The sequence below is a fragment of the Apteryx mantelli genome, chromosome 2, assembly GCF_036417845.1.
Source record: "Apteryx mantelli isolate bAptMan1 chromosome 2, bAptMan1.hap1, whole genome shotgun sequence".
Classification (NCBI taxonomy): Eukaryota; Metazoa; Chordata; class Aves; order Apterygiformes; family Apterygidae; genus Apteryx; species Apteryx mantelli.
In genome coordinates, this window is record NC_089979.1 from 122830140 (window position 1) to 122853908 (window position 23769).

Genomic DNA, 23769 nt, shown 5'->3' on the forward strand with positions numbered 1-23769 from the left:
TCATGACATTGCCTTGCAAAAGTGATCATTATATTAAAAACAGCCAAATGCCAAGGAGTGATATATTTCCCTCTCCACTAGTACTTACTACTGCCATTTCTTACTAGTTAGAATCAGTAGAAATAGCAAATATTTTGTTTTGGCCTTACTAAGCACTAATGATGGATCATTCAAAAGAATAAACAACAATTACACAATTGTAACCAAATGTATGCTTACTAACTTTAAGTATTGTTTTCAATATTTTATTGACACATATAAAGCAATAGGTTTCATTAGTAAAGTTAATTATTCTTTACACATACTGTGTACATAAATTACTAGGATTTAATATGGCTGGAAAATAATATTTAAGTTATTTTTATGAATCTGGTTAATGTTATATTAAGAATATATTATTTTATTTCAAATATAGAGAAGTATGAAAAATATTTTTAAGAAAAAAACCTACAAAATGAAATTTTTTCTCAAGAGTAACGACTGGAAATTGTCAGGTTTGGAGCTCACCAGATATGAAGTATGTACCCACAAGACACTTCCTCCTCCTTTGCCCATGGCAGTCGTTTGGAGATTCTTGACCAATCGTGTATAACATGAACTTTGAGGTTAAAAAAAAGATGTAGCTCAATGTAAAAAGAAAACCCCAAAACATTGCACAAGTTTTTATTTACAGCCAATAGAGTTAGGATGAGATCAGGATTACACCAGAGAAGTTGCACTATTGTTTCACAGGTGAATTAACTAGGAGGAGGATTAGAAGGAGGATTTTAGGCAGCTGAAACCCTCCAACTAGTATCAACTGGAGTGACAAGCACTCCAGGACACGTGATGGGGAGATGACTGTACTGGTGGGCAGGACCCCTGCCTACCCCAATCTGCTTTGCAGCCACAGCTGGCCTTAATGACATTAATAACCACAGGAACATAGGGCTGAAAGATCCTCAGGAAGTCACCTTTTCAGCCTTCCTGCCTCAATACCAGGCAATTCCAAATTATGGAGTATCTCTACATGGCCTGTTCTTAAAGACCTCCAATGACAGAGCCTGACCATGCCCCGGTATCTTAGTTTGTCTTAATGTCTAACCTAAAATCTCCTTGCTGCAATTTTTGCCCATGACGAACATAGAAAACAGATTATTCCCCATCTCTGCAATAACTTTTCACATATCTGTGGACTGTTACCATTCCCCTGGTCAGTCTTTTCTTCCCTAAGTTAACCAATCCAAAATCATTGTGTATTTTTTCTAGGACCCTTGTCATTCTGGCTGCTCTTATCTGGGCACTCTCCAGGTGGTCCACATCCTTGACATGCAACACCCAAAACTAGACACCATACTCCAACAGCTTTACAATTGCTGAGCAAAGCAGGATCACTTGCCAAGTCTTGCAGACTATAATCCTCATAATACATCCCAGCAGGACACTTATCTATTTGTGCAATAACAAAACATTGCTGACTCACACCCAGTCTGTGACCACTCAAAGCCTGACATACTATTGTACAGAACTGCTACCTAACCACTTTTCTCTACCAGCTGATTATTCCTGCCTAGGTTTGCAGCAGTTTCTGTTGAATAGCATCCCATTTTTTCATATTTCTAATTTGTTGACATCACTCTGTATTCTGTCTCTGTCCTCCAACATACTTACTCCTTTGCAGCCTGATACATTTGTGAATTCAATAAGCATTTCCCCTTTTATAAGCATCCTTCAGGTCACTAATGACTAGCACCAGATTCTGGATCTGTGGAATCCCACTTGATGTACACATTTCCATTTTGATAAAGAACCACTCTGTTACTCTGGTTTTCCAACAAATTTTGCATGCGTCAAATTGTAGATCAATGTAGACCATACTTAATGCATTTGCTTATGGGAATCGCATGAAAATTTGCCCAAAACCCAAGACATATCACATCTATAGCTGTCCTCTGTCTGCAAGGTATGTCATCCTGTCATAAAGGTAATCAGATTTTGAGACATGATTTCTTGTTGACTGTTACTCATCCCTAGGTTATTTTTCTATGAGGTACAAATATTTTTTATTTGTTCCAATATTTTTCTAGGAATTGAAATTAGTTTGATTAATCTATAAATTTATATTTCCTCTTTTTCACTTACCTCCCCTCCACCATACTTGTCTCTCCACAGCCTCCCTGTGTCTCACCTATCATCCATCTCAAAGAAACTTTTTAATGACACTAACATTCTGTCAGCAAAATCTTTAAATACCCTAGGATGAAGTTAAAGAGATCTGAGGTCAATGTGAAAATATCTGACTTAAATACTCTACCCTTAACTGAGGCTAAAATTCTACCCTCTGTTGATACTGCATCAGTTTCCTGATCTTGCTGATCTTTTTAGTGAAGTCTACAAGGCACTGCCTTCCTGACATCCTTTAGTTTTCTCACTCTACAGTTAGAGAACCCTTTCTGTCTTACATTAGTGTGGCTTCTAGAGTGATTTGTTATTTTCTTTGCTAGTTGCACTTCATTTTATGTCTGTGTCTTCTTGATTTTGTTCTTACATGCTTGTGTTAAACATTTATTCTGAAGCTCAGTATCCTAACTTACTTTCTCCTTCCCTGTATGTTTCTTCCTTGGGTTTGAGCAATTTAGCCAAGCTGGTTTCTTAACTACACTTGGTGACTTTCTTTCACAATGGAAACCTGTTTGTGCCCTTAATAGCATTCCTTTAAAGAACTAGCAGCTCTTGTGAATTCACTCTTTTTTTCTTATTTTTCTGTTAGACAAGCCTCCCAGAGGACCCCTACCTTCCATTTCTCCAAGTTCATTGAAGTTTCTCTTCCTGTATTTCATGGAGTTTATTTTGATCCTACTCCTCGTTTCAGTTGTGCAGATCACTAACTCTGCTGTTTCATGGAAAGGCTCATCTAATGTCCACCCTGACCTCTTCAGCTAGTTGCTTTTTATTGTTTATAATCAGAACTAGAATAGCCTTCTTGCTAATGTGTGCTCCTGATTAGAAACCATGGAAGGCTCACATCTCCAGCTTGTGTGTTCATGTGGGTATTCATATTCACAGCTTAGTAAAAGAAAACAGAAAGCGGTGGCACAGGGGACCCTGCTTAGATGACACACACAGTCTGATGCAACTGAATGTACCGTCAGCACTGGCTCTGGCAGTCTGCATATATGACCCAGGCGGACACAGTACTCAATGGGAGTGCCCTTCCACCCACCTGAAAACATGAGATCTTGTCTCTCTCCAGCCACTCCAGTATCCAGGAGGGAATTTCAGGTTAATCACATCTGAGTCATGCACTCTGTAATAGCCAAGTATTACAAGATGGAAGTTCTGGCTAGCAACACAGCATGTCATGGCCTCAGCTGCTGCCGGTCAATGAAGACATATCAAATTACCCCTCTGTGCAGTTCACTTGCTTCTTGGAGCACTTCAACTTCTTTTGTCCTTCCCACAGCTGACTCTTGTGCATGGTTACACAACTTCCTACTGCAACTGCTGTGGGCACTGTTTCAAAACAGTGCTATAGGTGCTCTGAATGCAAACACACTCTGATTTTGTAAACAGCAACTCAGTCAAGATTGCTATTTACTGTGCTTAAATGACATGACATGACCCTGAAGTAGCCAGCATGATCCTCAGTCTTCTCTTACGACTCTTTTCAGATACTCCTCTTTTGTTCAAGCACCAGCCTTATAGACACTTGTTAGCCCCAACCATCCATCCCAAGTAGTGTCCCCTCAGTGTCCTGGCCCCAGTCCACGGACAATCTGCTCCCACGGCAGGATCAGACATGAGTCTTAGAAGGGTTACCAGGCAGCCTGCTCTCCTGCAAAGCAGGAAGATGAGAGGAGGCTGAGATAGATTGTTTCTCCATGCAGGGTAGGCCTCAGACACAGCGCCCATCACACAACACTTAGCCTTGTGTGAGAGTGGGACTCCCACTCCACCAACCTCACTTACAACTTCCAGGACTTCGGGTATCTGTAGGAACAGCCTGCTCATGCTCGCTAGAGGCAGAGACGTGCCAGGTGGAAGATGCTGGCAAAATTCATGTGAAGGAGGACCTCCAGGTAGCTCAAGACTTCCACACCCCAATATGGCTGGGGAACAGGATAATATAGAGCGGTCACACTAGGAACATAACCAGCATGCTGCCACTGGTCTCAAACTTCCACTCCAATTTGCAAGGGAGCCCTGATGCAACAGGAAAACCCATTCCTCATTCTGATCAGACAAGAAAAGCATGCAATAAGGATGCTCCATTAGCCAGTTGCTTCTCATATAGCAGAGGCACATAGCTTCTCCCCTCATCCCAGTACTTGTTTGCATGCAACCCTCATTCTTTGGCAGATCACTACAGCTCATCCTAAGGCCATGCCACTTTCCCTTTCTCTAGAACATTACCTGTAGCACATGTGCTGTATTATCATGAGATCTTCTCCCAGCAATGCTCCTGCTACTGAGTCTGCAAAGTTATAAGACAGAAAAAAGTTGTAAACATTGCCTGTGGGCTGCAGGGCCTCTGTAGACCACTGGGGGTCTAAAAGTGCCCAGTAATTCAGAGCTCCTGACTCTACCAGACTGAAATGATTATTGCTTTTCCTTTCTCCACTGACTTATCCAAGGCTGACACAACCAGCTGCCAAACTGCCATACTACTGAGGCCTGTAACCAGGCAGCAGAGGCTCAACTGATGTCAGGATTCCTCCCCCAACTCAGCAAGACCAAGAGGTCTTCACAGAGAGACAAAGACAACAGGGCTCAGAGCAGACTTCCTCATTTATACGTCCTGAGAGAGACAAGTCCTCCAGCAGCTGTTTGGGTTTCCCTTCAGGCTCAGCCATAGCTAGCTCCAACACCTGCAGCTCTGGGCCCTGAGGCAGGTGACACATGTTGGGCTCCTCTCCTGAAAGAACATGGGAGATAAGCCAAGCCCTCCCAGAGACAGCCAGGCATGGATGGGAGCTCATAGGGGCATACTATGAGGGCTTCAGGGTCCTTTTGCTGTTGCGAACAGGTTTATTTGTGGAGACCAATCAATTTTAATTTGCTTGTTATCCTGAGTCACAGCAAAATCTCAGAATAACGTGGCTCTCCTTCTCAGCCTGGGCTACCTGGGTTGCAAGGCTTAAACATTCAGCTGGAAGTCATGCCTGAAGTAAAACATGGAGAACATGTGGGGTAGACACTTAGAGAAGGACCTGTGGGAGCAAGAAACAAAAGGCGTGCAGAGGCTGTGTGGCAGTTAACTACATGCTTGCTGAAGTGCCACAAGGCTGCAACTGGTGTGAGCCCCTTTGCTTGTGAGCTGGGGTGCTATCTTAGTTGCTGCTACCAAATCAGAATAGGCACAGTATATGATGTTCCTTTCATATAAATACCAAGCATAAAAAAACCTTTCCCCTTAGTCTGCAGACACTTGGCCAGGTCAGTCTTCTTTATGCTGATTTTAGGAAGCTATTTGTGAGAAGTAGCATGCTAAGTGGTCATTATAAAAAAATATTTTGTTATTAAAAATATGGGTGATAAATACTTGTGCTCTCTTTTCATGCTTCAGTAAGTCACAAGCTCTAGCTAACAAGTAGCTACTTTTTCTGTGGGTCGAAAGTAGGATTTAAAGTGTATTATGCATAATATGGAAATTCTGTGTATTTGAATTATATTGACATAGGCAATAGTACAACCCCAAATCTTAAATAGATAAAAACAATGATAGTTATCTCTAACACAGTTGGTCTCAAAAGTTACTATTTGAAATCCAGAGTAAGCAAGATGGTTCTGACACTCAAACTTCTGTAATGTCATCTGGAGGCTTTTTCTAGCACAGAGATTGACTCTTTATCTCAGTCCAGGACAAGGGGGATATGTGAGGCCAGCTGTATCATTCTTCTTTTCCCAGACAAGGGAACTTGTTTTTTCTTCTGATGCTATCAGGAAAAAATGTTTGTCTTGAAAAAATGTAACAAAGGAAGCTGTAAGGATAACAACAGTGAGCAGACATTTCTTCTTATTTTGTCACTGTGAGAGAGGAAAGTTTTTCTTTTTTAACCTTATCTATACTAGACAATAGGATCTGGAAATAAAATTCAGGCCCCTATAGCAACACTGGGTAATATACGTCTTTTAAAGAGAATGGCATTAAGCTAATCCAATAAAGTCCCACTAAAAATCAATATAGAGTCTTATTACTGAAGTGAGAGATTACACAGTGGTAGGTATCCTTTCCCTACAGTCTCAGAAACAGTATTTTCAGTGTCCAGGAATTTCTCTGAAATATCAAAATGAGAAAATTCATCTGAACTATTTGCTTCTCATTATGATATAGCTGTCTTTCATTCTTTTACACTGCAGCATCAGCCAACTGACGTTCCTCTTTCTTCTATTGGCATTATCTCAGTGTTTTCTTCATGCACAGAAATATAACTAATTTATCGATGTAATCAAGTCAATTATAAAGTAACTGAGCTATTTCTATCAAAGACTAAGAAAGTAATAGAGAAAGAAGGACTGTGAAAAGAGAGAAGTTACTTGTACACTTATATTCTTAAACACATGTAAAAGTGCTTTTGAGAGCACTACCGCATTGAAATCATGGAGATAACTGTATCTAAACATTTGTGTGTTCCATGAGTAGGGCCTAAATCTTGATTATGAGGTTTTAAATTTATTATGCCATTGAAATTAAGAGGAAAGAATCACAGCATTCAAAGCTATTGTTTCAGGCTGTTTGTAAATTCCAAAGAGTATCACTGCAAATGTTTGTCTGTGATCATATACTTCTACATTCATAGATATTCATATTTTCTGTAAATAAAATCTTTCAGAGAAATAATAAAAAATGAACTCTCCCGAGAAATGTTAGATTGCTGAACCATTGTGACACAGCCAAACAAACTTTAGTGGAGATTGTTTAATCTGAGCAATCACTGTTGTTAAAATTATAGAATAATTTTATCTGAGAAGAATCTCAGCTATTACCAAATTAATATTATGCATTTTACCAAAGGATTTCAGAAAGTTAAATAAACAATCTTCCATAAGATAGTATCTGTTTTTCTAAAGTGCCTCAGCTCAGTGGCAAAATTCAGAAGAAATGCAAGACTTAAAAACTTCTCACCACTGCTGACACTCAGTGCATCTTAGTGCCTTATTTAAGGTTTATTTATTGTTCACTATGGATGCAGTTCTTACATAACTGAATAATAATGCAATCTATATCATAACACTGAACGCTGCCTGGATCAAGTATATCCCTTTCCCTCAGCATTGTCCTCTCCATAGGTATGGCCAAACTTTCTTTCAAAGTACTTACAAGTCTTTCAAAATACTTGAAAATGGAGAGCACAATATCCGTTTTACTTGTTTATTTCATAATTGTCTTAAGGAGAGGTACTATTTAAGGTATATTCAGAGGTAATCATTTGTTTCTTACATAGAAAATTAAACACAAACTAGCAACCTGAAAATCCAGTGCTGCTGTCTCTGTGGGCCTTGCTAAACAAGCTGGTGAATGATCTCAGTTCGTGGAGGGGAGGAGATGTTGGTTTGGGTTCTGCCACCTCTCCTGAATGACTTGTCACCTGTACGCAGGCAAGGAGCTTTTAGTATCTGATGTAATTTTCTCATGTTCAGGCTCTTGCCTATTATACAGTTTGTTAACTAGAGAGGAAGCAATGGGAAATGCATTCATTCAGTACACATGTATACATATTTCTCTTGGAGACTTAAGATTCACAGTTCAGAGACACTTATAAAGATGATGTGGCTGACAGGCCACGACAGAGCATTAAGCCAGGAAGGATTTCACCCTCTGTCTAGCCTTTCCTCATGAAGGCAGCAGTCCTCATTACTAACGTAAGCTTTTATCTTGGGATCGGGCTAGGTCCTGCAGGGACCTGGGGCCTAGGAGCACAGTCCCAGGAGCCCAGCCTGAAACGCCAGCAAAAGGTCCTTGCCCTGCCCTCTCGGGGGCGTTGGGCGGCGTGTGTTGTTCCCCCTTCACCCGGGGTCACACACACACACCGGCAGGCAGCCGGCGCCATGTCCCTGCCCCCTCCCGCCTCGCCCCAGCGCGCGGACCAACGGCCACGCCGCGGCGCGCAGGCACCCTATTACACTCCCCCCCCGCAGCGCGCGGGCAAAGAGCGACGGTTGGCACAGCGGGGCGGCGGCGCGCGCGGCCCTCCCCAGCCCCCCGGCTCCGCCTGGCGGCGGGGCGCTCTAGCCGCTGGCGGCCTCCCCGCTCTATGGTGTGGGCGGCCGCGGCGGGGATGACGCAGGCGGCGGGCGGGCGGGTCCCGTGATGGCCGGTGCCGTCGCGGTCGCGCTGTCCCTCGCCGCGCTGCCGGCCGCCGCCGCCCCGCCGCCCGCTCCCGCTCGCTGCCCCGCCGCCATGGCCGAGGAGGAGGCCCCCAGCGAAGGGTGAGTGCAGCGGGCGGCAGCGGGGCCGCCCTGAGGGTGACCCTCGTCCTCCCTATAGGTGCCCTCGGCGGGGGGGGGGCAGGCGCCGCCTATAGGCGCCCGCGCGGCCCTGCCTGTGGCCGTGGGCTCCGGCCGCCGGCTGGGGTCCCCCCGCGCGTGTGCCCTGCTGCAGGGGCTCGCGTGCCTGTGTAAGCAGGTGCATTTGGGAAGCGGGTGTCTGTCTGTATCAGGTGCGTGCTCATATAGGCGACGTCCCGGTCCCTGGGGCGCCCCTGGCCGCCGTGGCGGGGCCGGGGCCCGGCGGCGGCTCCGGTGTGCTGGGCCCGGCCCGGGGCCCCTCGGCCCGGCTGCCGCTGTGCCGCCTGCCCTGCCGTGCGCGCCCTGCCGCCGGCCCGTGTCGGGCACCGCTTGCGCACACGCCGGCTGCCGTCTTTTCCGCTGCAAAGCCCTGCCGTGCCTTCCTCCTTTAGCTACACTCATCCTTTCGCATGCCGTCTCCAAGTGATTTCACCGCTGGGCACACACAAGCCTTGCGTCGCTAGCCGTCCTCTGCTGCTTCAGCTTCTGCGTGCAAACTTCAACAACTCCTGGCCCGGCTTTTGTAACCGCAAGAGATGCGTGCACGTTGCACTAACAGCCTTCCTTCGGTGTGTGCACACATTAATTCTGTCCGTCCTTCCTTTGCACCCCAATCTCCTCTATGCTCTCATTGGTATATATGGATGGCCCGCACTTTTGTGTGCCTTTGAAACTTTACCTGTACGTATAAATATCTTACCTTCTCATTCCATGTGTTCTATATATTCACGTAGGCACAGAGCAGGCAGTAAAGTTTATCAGTCTCTCTGCCACTCTACCTTTATTCTTCTGTGTAATCCTTGATACAAGGTGGGGATGAGAGCACATCTTTACAACATAAACCTATTTGCTCTTGCTCTGACTTTTCCCCTTTTTTAGTACTGTACACCTACCTCATCTTCAGCTGTCTTCACTAAACTTTTCTTTCTTTTCAGTATCCCAAGACACTCTCATTGACCAAACCGGCTCCCCTGCTGTAGATTGCCCTGCCTTGTTCTTAACATACATTTGATATCCCTACTACTTGTTTGTAACTACTGGCTCACACTCTCATTATGTGCCTTCATTATAGCTATTAATCACTCTTCTGCCTGATGCTGCATAGTCCTGTGCTCTATCTTCAGACTATGTATGCTCAAATGGTTCCATAATAAGTTATTAATCAGTGCTCTGCTGTTCTTCCATTCCCATATTATTTATTGGTGTATATCTTCTCATGCCTTGTCCTTCAGTGTATGTTTTATTTCTCATTGTATGCTTCAGCTGCCAAGATGGACCTGTTATGGTATCTTTCTATTGCTTTGAAATATATTTTCTGTCTTCCCTCATCCCACTATAGAATATATAGTTATCCCATCTTTGGGTCTTTTTTATTCACAAAGCATACTTCTTAATGTATCTGCTGGTCACTTATCTCCCAATTTTCAATCATATTATATGTTTTTAGTCCAAACAGTGTTCTATCAGAGTGTATCTAACTGTGCTGTAGTCATACAAATGCTGTATCCCCTCAGTCAGATGAGTGTATGTACTTCATATGTGCTATTTACAAATATTTTTTCCCTTCATTCCTTTATCTCCATTCTTCAGGTAATGTATCACATGGCTGATTCCTGGCCCCCAGAAACCCACTCTTACTTTCTCCTTTTTACTTTCTTTCCTTTCATAATTAAATTTTACTTTTTTTGAGGAAATCCACCTAAAATTCTTTAACTACTAGCATGAAAATCATACTGTATATTCATGACTTCATATCCAGGATGATATTAGTTGCATGTGGTCATGTTATATGTCTCTTCTGTTATCTTTCAAAACTAGCTGCACCTTCAGTCTTGATCTCTATTTAGCCCTTTTTACAACTTCTGGCTTTGATACTTCATCTTGGATGTTTTCTGCTGCCAGCTCGATTTGACCAAACCTGGACTATCTATCTTCTCATGCCTTCAGCTCCCTACTGTGCCTTTACGCCCATATACACACAGCATTCTCTTTTTTAGTATAAGCTTCAAAGACTTTACTTGCAAAGCCCTGTGCAGTTTGATCTAATCTGTATCTCTGTCTGGTCCTCCTTTCCTCAAACTTAAAAATAGCTTTTTTTTTTTTAATCTTTTCTTTCTTTACACCTTCTGCAACATTACTACTTGTGTTTGAAACTACATTTCCCTTCTTGGTTCTGCATTCAGATGACTTTCTTATCCATTCACATTCATAAAATACACGTTACTTGTAAAGCCTCTTGTTGATGATTTGCGGGTTTTCTAAATCAGAGTCTTAAAATAGCCCTGCCTCAACCTGTTTTGTTTATATGTTCATTCAGCTCATTAGCCTGAACTGTATTAGCTGCCTGATTTGATCACATGGAGTGCTGAGTGCTGCTTAAATAGTGCCAAGTGCCCTCAACTTCTGTAACCTGTCAGAACTGCAGGATTGTCATGTTAGATAGTCTGGGCATAGGGTTAGGAATCATAGACTAAATTTTCAAAAAGGACTATGACGAATCTCTCATCATGGTTTGCTCAACTGGATAGTTTTTAAAGGAACTTGATTTTGAAGAAGTTGTCAGTATCCCCCTTCTAAACAATCAGGACATTTAACGTGAAATCTTTCAGAGTAAGTTCCCCAGTTCACTAAAGACTTCTAAGAACAAAATCTTGTGCTGCTTCTCCATAGTTTCAAAAAGTGCATTAGCTATGATGAAATGTTAATGCTCCAGTTTATTAGCACTATTGGTCTGTTTCTGATGTTAGTCAAAATTAGTATTTCTTTATCCTTTCAAGCTGAACAAAGCTCAGTACCCAGAGAAAATTTATAAATGAGTGAAATATGTTAAATACTTTTGGATTTAAACCTCTGTGATAATGAGAGGAAGAATTATTAGATATCTTTAAAACCCTAGATTAGATTGTTAATGACAAGTGTATCTGAAAAATAAATATGAAGTTTACTTCATCTGCTTGAAAAATTGGTGTTACTCATCTTGTTTTGCAACATACCCGGTTTATTGAAATCTGGTAACTACACAGGTGTGGTGAAAACAGAATGACAGTGTCTCAGTAACTTCCTAGATGGTCTTGAAAGATACTCATGACATTGTCCTAACTTGGAATGAGAAAACTAACTGAACAAATGTTTTGAGTCTTCATCATGGAAGCGATTGCTTGGTTAACATGTCACTTACTAACAACTCCCAAACCTCTTCACAGCCTTGAACCTTCTCTGTTTAAGTTACAGAAGTAGATTTCTGTCTGTGAGGCAATCAGCCTAGCATAATCCTTTTGCCAATATTGAATTCACTCATATTCACTCTGGATTCATCAGGACTACTTACAACTTATAATATAACTAGTAATAGCAGCTACTAAGTACGTGTACATATCTGGGAAAAATCCCAAAGATAGAGCAGTGTTTTTTTTTCCCTCTGAGATAAATGAATTAACTTTCTTTAAGAAAAAAAGTTTAAAGGGATCTGCACTTACGAGCCTATATCAAATTGTTTGCATATGGCCTGTAGTCTCACAAAATAGCAGCTTGGAATAATATTTAAAAACATATACTGTAAGTGTTACTGCAACACCAGTAATCACGATTATTTTTCCATTATCCTTCAGACTTGCTTGTATTTTGATTCTTTGGGTATGCAGTTTGAAATGTTACAGTATTCTTTTTACAAATTATAGAAGCAAGTTATTTGATTAAAACAAAAGAGAAATACTGTATCAGACCTAATACAGCCTATGTCTGTCTCTTACTAAGAGAGTTCACACTGGTATCATAGTGATATTAAAGCATATTTTTATGGAGCAGTCTGAATTCAAATTTTTGCTTGCTTTCTTGCTGGTTTCAACATCTAGGTTTTAAAACAAACCTTAAGCAGGTGGGCTGTTGAAAGCACAATCCTGCTTACTTTCCTTTGTGAAAGGAGACTTTTTCTAAAGGCCAGTCCTATAGCACATATGACTAGCAGCAGGTCTGGGACTTGCAGCTTCCGTTTTTTAAAGGGATACTGAAACATAACAAGTTCATTGTGATAGCGCATGTAAAAAAGGAAAAAAGAATGTTTCCTTCCTCTTTTCTGATTTTGTCTTTTTCACTGGTAGGGTGGTGTAAGTTGTAACTTCAGAGCTTAATGCCTTTTACATTACATTTGTGTAGTCATCTCTCAAACAGTTTTCCTGTCCTTGTATAATTTTTGGAAAGGAAAGTCTGTGGTCATCAGGAAGATACCTCTTCTCCCCCGACACAAACTCAAGGGAGAGAAGGAAAAAGATGGCAAAAAGATAGGAGCTATCTTCTCATTCCAGTGACAGAAGAAAGATGATCACAATAGTGTGTTTCCTATCCCTATGCAAGCAAGAATTTCATGTAAATGCTCCCTTGAGAAGCTTGAATAAGCACATTAGGGAATAGAAGAGTAGTGTTCAGGCTTTTAGGCAAACATTACTGAAAAAGGGGGGGGAAAATGCAGTGAATATATAGGAGTGGATGATCTGCTCTTGTTTTTGACTGCTCTTTGGATTCTTTTGTTTATTGGATATTCCTTAATTCAAGTTTATGGCAGAGATTTAGAGGATAGTTTCTTATCTGTTCATTTCTTCGTTTTCTTTCCCCTTTCCCGGTTGGTCCTCCATTGTTACATGTGATGTACTAATCTTTGTGAAATGGATTTTTAGATTCAGATGGACCAATTTGTGTGCTTACCTACCATCTTTCAAGCTCCTTCAGTGTGGCAGGGAATGGTATGATAGAGCGCCTGGCAAGGAGTTGCCAAAGAGCCACAGCAGGGAAGAAATAGCAGTTGGTTAAGATGTGTTCATGAGGCCTCAGGGAGGTCCCTGAACTTCCTTTCACTGTTTATTAAAAAAAAAAAAAAAAAATCTGGGCATGACACGCTTTCCATTTATAGATCAGCAAACACATTTTTATGATTTTTCAGGGAATTCTTTAGTTCTTCATAGTTTTATATGATTCTTAAGGGAGACTGCCTTAGGAATCATAATCTAGAGGTTTGAACACCACAGGTTACACGCTACTAGGCTAAAGATTTTCTCCTCTGCTTTTTCTGCAATGTGTTCTTATGTTAGACAATATGAGAAGAAGCAATACCAATGTACTCCAGAGAGCTGCAGAAGGTCTTTCCTCCTCAGTAGTTCTTTTCAAGCAACAGGGAATCTTTTCAATTGTTCCTTTCCAGTTGTGTGTGTTGAAAACACTGGTTTCCATCCTAGGGGAAGCAGCATTCAACTGCATGGTTTCGCCTGTCACTACTAGGCCTGAAGGTAATCCCAGGTAATCTTCAGCTGTGTTACATGTGGTTCACACTTCAAATATCTAATAAATGGACACAGAATTCTTATAGATACCATTACAGAGAACATACTTTTAATATCTTGCCTGAAGTTATCAATTCCGGCTCTCCTTCAGTGATTGTCTGGCTGAGTCATCTGTTATGGCAGAAATCCCCTGTTAAAAATACTACTAGATTTATCAGTCATCTGGCTCAAGTCCTTACGTTTCAGAAAGACAACGAGGAGTGGAGGGGGGAAGATAGCAGTTATACAGCAGCTTTTCAATTACATTTAGGATGTTACTAAATGGGGGTAATACAGGATTAATAAGCAACATAAGGAATTCTGCTACTAACACTGTGGATAAAGCGGAAACTTTTATGTTTACCAAGTGAAGAGTCTAGTATGGAAATTACCAAACTAGGATCCCAGTACCTGTGAGTAAGTGAAGTCATAAGCCCAATGGAAATTTAAGTGAACTCTCAAATAAGGTAAACTAGCTTTGGAGTTATTATTGGAAGGGTTTGGGGATCATAGTCTAACACAAACTTTTGCCAGTATCACATACCTTTGGATAAATTCTAAGTTTTTTAGAGCCTATTTAAAGTTTGGTGCTGTGCCAGAGTCCTGTTCTTTTGTTGTTGACATTATACTAAGCCTTGCCTTGTAGGCCCAGTTAGAGACCTATCCCTTGAAAAAGGACAGTGTCCATGCCAGGAGGATCTCCGCAAGCTACAGTTTTTCTGAACATTACTGAGAGAATCTGAAGAACTTTCCTGGTTGATGGGGGGGGGGGGGGAAGAGTGTCTGATAAATTATCGGATGGCTTACTAAGATTGCTTGATGAGGAAATTTTGATTTTCATATTTCATAACTTTCGAGTGTTTACTTGCAACACTGACATTCTTTCAGGGTAGGGTTTTGTCCATAATTTGTATTGACAGCAAGAGAGAAGAGGGCATGGGAGGAAAGGTGAGTGGCTCAGTTTATATTGGCACTAAGAGATCCAGATGAGAAGCTGAACAGCAGGAGAGAGGTCAGTGGAGAAGAAAGAGATTTGTGAGTCACTGAAGCTGTGTAATGGGATGAGGTCACTCTGGAATAAGCTTAAGGGGGTAAAAGAGGAGAAATTTAAGGGTAAAGCCTTGAGTGACAAGAAGAAAACATGGAGACAAATGGTGAAGGAGGAAGACTTTCTGAATGAGTTGTAATAGGAAACTGAGGATCATGTGAGACTACAGAAATGAGGAAAAAATATATCCCAAAAATGCTTTCTCTAGTAAAGTCGCAAGAGCTTCTATTGCCATTGAGAAAGTCCGTTCATACATTGCAGTGAGGAAGAGAAACATGTTACAATGGAAAAAAAGAGATGGGGTGGGCTAGTACTAACAGACTATTGAACTTTTTTCTTGATTACATTTAGCAAGTGTTATACATGACCCTAAAGGCTTATTAATTGTGTATATATATAATAGCTTTCCATAGCAGAACATTTGATGCAATGGCTTTTTAGACTTGTTCATCTTCTTACCTGTTTTTAAGGTTATTTACACTTTTCTTGACATCTAAAAATTTTGCAATGTAGGCATGTAAACAAAACTATCTTTGAGTTTCTGGGAGAATGGGAGGGACTATGCACTTCCTAGACACTATTCATGAGGGTTTTCTAAGAAGTGGAGACTAGGCTCAGTAGGCCAAAACACTGAATACTGCAATTTGACATAGGAAGAAGTAACACTATGGTAAAAAAAAAAAAAAAAAAAAAAAACACAATGTAGTTGCTATTCTAATGGTATGCAGTGAAAGGTTGTGGTATGAATGTGGTTTGTGTATAGCATGTTTGGAGCTAAGTGAAATAATTGTACGCTTTAAATAGTCTTTTATCTGTGTTCTTACACAGTTCTTTATGGAAAAATCTATATATCCATCTCCTATTTAAGTTGTGATCCAAATTGTGTGTAATGCAGTAAGGAATATAAACAAAAGATAAGTGGGGTGATGGGCAATTATGCAGATTTACAAAAGATGCTTGTTACTTATATATTTTATTCTTGTTCAATTTGATGCAACTCAGGGGTAGTCTGAAATGTGGGCCTCTGGCAAGGTAGGTATTAGAAGGTTGATAAATAAGGTTTAAACAGTATTTACTTATTTTTTTAATATTTATTTATTTTATTTGAGGTTATACAATATCTGAAGGGCACCAAGAGTATATCAATAGGTGAATAAAATGAGAATAGTAGAAAGTTATGTAATACCTGAAAATTATCATTTTATTTATTTTTAATAATACATTTCTTCAAAAGTTCTTAATGTGATGTACAATGTGATATTTGTAAAAACACTTAATTACTGTGGCAATGCTGAGATCTATCAGATGTGAATTTACTGTGGTTGAGGCGAAGGGGTGTGGATCCTCACTCGTACCAAAGCTGTGTTACACATATGATCTCTGTCACGAGGTTGAGCAGTTGTAGTGTGACTGTGCAGCTCCCCTTCCCTCCCCGCTGTATCTGCATCTTTATCTCTGTATACTGTATTCTTTCGTACATGGTCTATAGTTGCTAATATGATTTTTCCCTAGATAGTTTTTGATTTCAACTTTTAAATTGAGATATAATGAGTCATTAGAAAAGATGGGAGGAAATAATTGTTAGCAGTTGGAATGCTGTAAAGTTTTTAAGTGGAAATGCTTGTGTGTTAGGGAGTATGTTGTAAGTTAGGGAGGAACAGTGTTATTGAAAACTTGTTAGAATTAATTAATTCTCTGCTCTGTAGTATATATGTGACCCGGTTTTAACCAGACTATGGAGTTAGGAGGGGAATATATCTGATGTTTTGAAGGAAGATAGAACACTGCAATTTGGAGGAGATTTAGAGTCTGTATAGCAGTTGACAATGATAGGAGTAAGGAATAGCTGCATGACCACAAGCATGTTTTCCTCATTGCTGCAAACATTCTTAATGGTTTCTTGCATTAGGCACTAACGCAGTTTATTTTGTAAGCAGTATGAGTGTTACAGGATGCAGGCACAGGCAGCAGTCTACTGATAAACTTCATTCTTGTGGTGTTCACTAAAAGAGCACATGCCACTTAACTCTGTCTCCTGGAATGAACACCTGTACGTATACCTAGAAATAGTATGGAAGAAATGACAAAAAGGTATAAAAAGGATACATGTGGATAAAAAGTGAAAGGCAATACCAGGAGACAGAATAAAATGTGTTTGTAGTGGGGAAACAATGATGTAAGGTATATAGCAATGCTCACCTACAGCTGGGGTTCAGCATGGGAGAGAGCAAAACTGTAAGTCCGCTCCTCTGCCTGAATGCTCAGGTTGCTCAACTGAATTTTAACATCATGAGGAACTTGAATATCACTAACATAGCCAGAAAATACTCATTATTTATGATTTACCTTATTTATGTTCTCAGGTTAATTTTAGTAAGTGAGAGTCCTGTGTAGCACTGTTCATATAAGTAGAGAGAGTAATAAAATTTGCTTCTGAATTTTTACATTAATTTTGATGTTGAATGTTCTGAATACAGAGTTCAAGATGCAGTAAATACATGAGGAATGCATTGTTTTTGCCTCTGACCTAATGTAGCAATATTCTGCAATAACCATGGGCTTTTTGTTGAAATGGGGCTGATGTACATTACACTTCCTAGAAATATTATGCAGAGGCTTTAAAAATATGTTTTGTGTTACTGAAGTAGCCAAGAGTTTCACAACATTTAATTGCATGGAACATCTTGGCTTGAAATTTTTCTAAACAGAATTTTATAGGCAGGCTTATAATGCTATCTGGGGAAAAAAAGTGGTTTCCTTTTTAACCATAAAACTCATTTACATCAATTTCATATTTTTTTTGTCACGTCATGAAAATCCTGAACAGACATTTGTTAATGGATTGGGAGGTTTTTATGTTCCCTCCCACACCCCTAATTCTCACTTCTGGGTCTCACCTTTTTCCTCAAGCTCTTGATGTCCCTGAGGACTGCAACATTTTTGGTCTTTTTATGCAATAATCATGAAGTGGATCAATGGAATAAGTTTATTCTCCTGATGTTTGTAATTGCCAGAAGTTAATTTTTGTCTGTGGAACATCTCATTCAAATTACTTTTGTGTTTACTACAACTGACTTCTACTGTACATGCAAAAGCTGTGTCCCTGGATATGCAGCCCTTGCAGTAAGACTCACTGTGCATATATCATGTACGCTGGAATGATTCTGACTGTATTCATCATTCTCAGAAACCTGAAGCACTGAAGAACATGTTGTACTTTGGGGGCAAGAATGAAAGACTACAAGGAGGACTCCTTAAACTGGTTATGTTATTAAAGCTTTCATGAAACCATATCCTGAGCCTTGTCCCTGAGATGTCCCTGACCAGTTAAATTCAAACTGTCTGACTGAGGTCATGGTTATGTGTCGCTGTCTGTCAGTGGCAGCTCTGGCTTAAAAGCTTGCCATCTTCCACCTTGCCTCACTGGTCAGGCTTTTTCCACCTTGTTAGCCCAGAGCTTTGCTGGTTAACTGTTTCTCATCTGTCAGCTGGATCTCCGGAACGATCCAGTTTAAAACATAATTTCTCTTTAGGCTGAAACATTTCAGAAATTTCAGAACAGTCACAAAAATAATTGAACTAGCCAAATGGAGCAACTAGTAAACTTTTAGATCTGATCTACTGCCAGTGGTGATGGCCTTAGAATCAGGCATTGCATCTCCCGGGCTACCTCATACTGACTGCGGCAGGAATGAAAACGCAGAAATAGGATGCTTCTCAGAATTGGACTAGCATACGAACTTCTTTGTGTTTTATCTTCCTCATTTAAAAATAGGCTTTTCATCACTTAACAAACTAACATTGAAGATTAACTCCAGTCAACCAGGCAAAGGTTTATGTCTAGTACATGTTTCTTTGGGGCTCCTTGTCATCAGGTTCTTGTGGCTGTGGCTTTAAAAACATGTTTTCATGTTTTCAAATGCTAGTTTGAAATAGCTTTATTGCCTTTTTCTCCTAAGTATTTTTTTCCAGTGATTTGTTAAACAACCTACAAGGAAAATACTCCTGGGAGTAACTAGAGAACACTATGGAACTTGAGTATAGTGAATCCTACAGAGAGAAATATTTTTTTTGTACTTCAAATGATAGTGTTTTGTATGTAATAGTGTTGCTTGTAAATGTTAATAAAGAAACACTTTTTATTGCCATAATCAGCCATGTAAACAGCATTCAGTATTCTGGTGTTGCAAACCATTATATTAATAAAATGGGAAAGGAAAAGTGTACAACTTAACTCTAGCTTAGGCATAAATTAGCCAGATGTAAACTTGCTGCTTCTCTCTGATATTTTGACACACACAGTCTTGCTTGTTTCTGTCATCCTTGACTGTTTCTTTGGCTTTGTATGATTTCAGGTTATTACTTGAAAAGTAAACTTGAAATTTAGTGACCAAGAATAGAATTTTCTCTGATAACTCGTTTATTGTTGATGATGGCAGAAACGATATCCTACTGACCTCTTCAATTCTACATAGACTATTACTGATGCTGGGGAAAATGCAGAAAACTTCCAGTAAACAGGCTTGTTTCTGCTGTGCTTTTTTTTTTTTTTTTTTTTTTAAAGACTCTCTTAGTTATTTCACTTAAACATCCATGCATATGAAATCCCATGTTAACTGTAAAGAACATTATGGCAAGACGGTGTTTTACTTTTAAAATTGACACTTGCCCTACGTTTGATATACAGACATACCTCGGAGATATTGCGGGTTCAGTTCCAGACCACCGCATTAAAGCAAATATCACAATAAAGCGAGTCACACAAATTTTTTGGTTTCCCAGTGCATATAAAAGTTATGTTTACACTATACTGTAGTCTATTAAGTGTGCAATAGCATTATGTCTAAAAAAACAATGTACATACCTTAATTAAAAAATACTTTGTTGCTAAAAAATGCTAACCATCACCTGAGCCTTCAGTGAGTTGTAATCTTTTTGCTGATGGAGGGTCTTGCCTCAGTGTTGATGGCTGCTGACTGATCAGGGTGGCGGTTGCTGAAGGCTGAGGTGGCTGTGGCCATTTCTTAAAATAAGACAGCAATGAAGTTTGCCGCATCGACTGACTCTTGCTTTCACAAAGGATTTCCCTGTAGCATGCGATGCTGTTTGATAGCATTTTACCCACAATAGAACTTCTTTCAAAATTGGAGTCAATCCTCTCCAACCCTGCCGCTGCTTTATCAACTAAGTTTATGTCATATTCTAAATCCTTTGTTGTCATTTCAACAATGTTCACAGCATCTTCACCAGGAGTAGATTCCTTCTCAAGAAACCACTTTCTTTGCTCATCCATAAGAAGCAACTCCTCATCCGTTCAAGTTTGATCATGAGATTGCAGCAATTCAGTCACATCTTCAGGCTCCACTTCTAACTCTAGTTCTCTTGCTGTTTCCACCACATCTACAGTTACTTCCTCCACTGAAGTCTTGAACCCCTCCAAGTCATCCATGAGGGCTGGAATCAACTTCTTCCAAACTCCTGTTAATGTGGATATTTTGACCTCCGCCCATGAATCAGAAATGTTCTTAATGGCACCTAGAATGGTGAATCCTCTCCAGAAGGTTTTCAGTTTACTTTGCCCAGATCCATCAGAGGAATCACTATCTATGGCAGCTACAGCCTTACGAAATGTATTTCTTAAATAATAAGACTTGAAAGTTGAAATGACTCCTTGAGCCATGGGCTGCGGAATGGATGTTGTGTTAGCAGGCATGAAAACAACATGAATCTCGTTGTACATCTCCATCAGAGCTCCTGGGTGCCCAGGTGCATTGTCAATGAGCAGTAATATTTTGAAAGGAGTCTTTTTCTCTGAGCAGTAGGTCTCAACAGCGGGCTTGAAATATTCAGTAAACCATGTTGTAAACAGATGTGCTGTCATCCAGGCTTTGTCGTTCCGTTTATAGAGCACAGGCAGAGTAGATTGAGCATAATTCTTAAGGGCCCGAGGATTTTTGGATTGGTAAATGAGCATTGGCTTCAACTTAAAGCCACCAGCTGCATTAGCCCCCAACAAGAGAGTCAGCCTGTCCTTTGAAGCTTTGAAGCCAGGCATTGACTTCTCCTCTCTAGCTGTGAAAGTCCTAGATGGCATCTTCTTCCAATAGAAGGCTGTTTCGTCTACATTGAAAAGCTGTTGTGTAGTGTAGCCACCTTCATCAATTATCTTAGCTAGATCTTCCGGATAACTTGCTGCAGCTTCTACACCAGCACTTGCTGCTTCACCTTGCACTTTTATGTCATGGAGATGGCTTCTTTCCTTAAACCTCATGAACCAACCTCTGCCAGCTTCCAGCTTTTCTTCTGCAGCTTCCTCACCTCTCTCAGCCCTCATAGAATTGAAGAAAGTTCAGGCCTTGCTCTGGATTAGGCTTTGTCTTAAGGGAATGTTGTGTCTGGTTTGATCTTCTGTCCAGACCACTAAAACTTTCTCCATATCGGCAATAAGGCCGTTTCACTTTCTTATCGTTCGTGTGTTCCCTGGAATAGCACTTTGCATTTCCTTCAAAAACTTTTCCTTTGCATTCACAACTTGGCTACCTGCTTGGCGCAAGAGGCAGAGCTTTCAGCCTGTCTCGGCTTTCGACATGCCTTCCTCACTAAGCTTCATCATTTCTAGCTTTTGATTTCAAGTGAGAGACGTGCGACTCTTCCTTTCACTTGAACCCTTAGAGGCCATTGTAGGGTTATTAATTGGCCTAATTTCAATATTGTTGTGTCTCAGGGAATAGGGAGGCCCGAGGAGAGGGAGAGAGACGGGGGAACGGCCGGTCGGTGGAGCAGTCAGAACACACACAACATTTATCGATTAAGTTCTGTGTCTTACATGGGCACGGTTTGTGGTGCCCCAAAACAATTACAATAGTAGCATCAAAGATCACTGACCACAGATCACCCTAACAGATATAGTAATAATGAAAAAGTTTGAAATGTCGTGAGAATTACCAAAATGTGACACAGAGACACAAAGTGAGCACATGCTGTTGGAAAAATGGCGCCAACAGACTTGCTCGACGCAGGGTTGCCACAAACCTTCAACTTGTAAAATCCACAATATCTGTGAAGTGCAATAAAGCGAAGCGCAATAAAACGAGGTGTGCCTGTACTGATGCTGGGGGAAATGCATAAAACTTCCAGTAAACAGGCTTGTTTCTGCTGTGCCTTTAAAAAGAAAAAAAAAAAAAAAGACTCTCTTAGTTATTTCACTTAAATATCCATGCATATAAAATTCTGTGTTAACTATAGAGAGCATTATGGCAAGACAGTCTTTTACTTTTAAAATTGGCACTTTGCCCTACCTTTGATATATTGAACTCTTGCCCCATTATGAATACCTGAGGCTCTTTTTTACTCCTCCTGTTCTGCCCCTCCTTAGTATTTCTATAACAATAAAAAAGTCTGAGTGAGTTGCTTTGCCCTGAAGTTTTAAATGATGTTAAAACCAGAACAGTAGTTGCTCCATTCTTTTGATATCAATCTCTTTTGAATATTATGTATGGAGTAATGATAATACTGTATGTATATCTGTATGGTTTTTCTGATAAAACACTAAGCACTATATCTTCAGTTCAGTGGAGCATTTAAATATATCACTAGTTTTACTGAGTACAGTGCTTTGTGTGATGAGGTTACTTGAGACCTTAGAAGAGTAAGCCTTATGGTGCTTAGCATATTTAGATTTCGAAACATTTGCAGTTCTTAATTCCTTTGCTAGCAAAGTACTTCAAGAATACTATGTGCAGAAACCAGAGGAGGGAACCTGAGCTGTTTTTGAATTACCTAACTCTTGTTTTCCTGTTACGATGCAAGCTTTTCTTAATTTGGGTCTAGATCTAATCAGCTGATGTTCGTAACAGCCATGCCAGCTGGATGGCCCTGAAAATCACGATGCCATTCATCCTGGTGTTAGGAATAAGCAATACAACAAATTCTCTGCATGAATATGTTTTTATTATTTCTTTCCTTATAAATAGCTGCATTTACTTCTGAAAATCAGGAGAAGAGAGGGTTGTTTAAGATTTTCAAAAGACCAGCTTGATTCTAATAAGATCTAAGGGTAAAGCTTGAAATCATTTCAGTGAGTTTACTCGGTGTTTCAACTTCTTAAAGTTTTTTAGCTTGTTTCATAGCTAAAATCTTGGTAATTTGCAACATTGTTTGTAGAAATACAATTGAAAAATATGTTAAGCCCTAATTTTCCCAGTGATATCTTTCATAAGTCCAGTGTTTTACAGCTGCTTCAAGTAATCTTTGTGACAGGAAATTCTGTTTTCCACACTCCTGGCACTGATAGATGTTTCAAGGCAACTTTTTGGTCTATACTGAGAGTTTTAGTTATTTTACTAATTTCAAGATACTTTGTGAAAAGCAGATTTTATAATCAGCACCATAGAAAAATCTCTGCATATGTCATCTCTGTAGGTCAGTAACTTGTGGCAAATCATCTTGTAGGAAATGGTATTGTGCTCAGCTACTCTGATTTAGTGGAGTTCTGTCATTTGGGGTTTTTTTGTTTTGTTTTCTTAACACACAGGCTTTCCACAGACTATTACAGCTAGCTGTACGGCAGTTTTGTACATGGGAAAATACCTTTGTTGAATGATTTTAAGCCTAATACATCTCGTAGGCCATATATTCTTATAACTCTAATGTGAATAAGTAAATTATAAGCTTGAAAAGTGAGAGAATGAGCTGCATATATGTGTATTTGTATCTCCTAGATAGTTATAAACAACTGTTATTGAACGTTGAAACTGTCTTTACATGGTAGGGCTTCTTTTCGGTAATCCACATTACAAGCCAGAAATCAGGTGGACTACTCAGCGGTTTGAGTGTCTACCTCAGCATAACAAGAGCTATTCTCAGTTATTCAGTGTTATCCAGGCTTTCATAAGCTTTTTGTGGAGTCTGTCAAATTTGTAACTG

The 23769-nt window shown here is 40.2% G+C and overlaps 1 protein-coding gene and 1 pseudogene across 3 annotated transcripts in view; one reads left to right on the plus strand and one right to left on the minus strand.

Annotated features, from left to right (window-relative positions):
* The first annotated feature begins 8290 nt into the window (after positions 1 to 8290).
* Positions 8291 to 23769, plus strand: part of ABHD5 (abhydrolase domain containing 5, lysophosphatidic acid acyltransferase) — a 33478-nt gene continuing 17999 nt past the window's right edge. Inside the window, exons 1-2 of one of the 3 annotated variants that reach the window (XM_067291446.1) lie at positions 8382 to 8409; positions 13713 to 13773. In XM_067291446.1, coding sequence (XP_067147547.1) covers positions 13733 to 13773 — 41 coding nt within the window. In that variant the 5' untranslated portion in view covers positions 8382 to 8409; positions 13713 to 13732. Of the gene's footprint in view, positions 8410 to 13712; positions 13774 to 23769 lie in introns of those variants that run through there. The other 2 variants (XM_067291445.1, XM_067291447.1) reach the window with 2 other exon arrangements.
* On the minus strand, positions 19760 to 21523 carry LOC136991403 (tigger transposable element-derived protein 1-like; annotated as a pseudogene).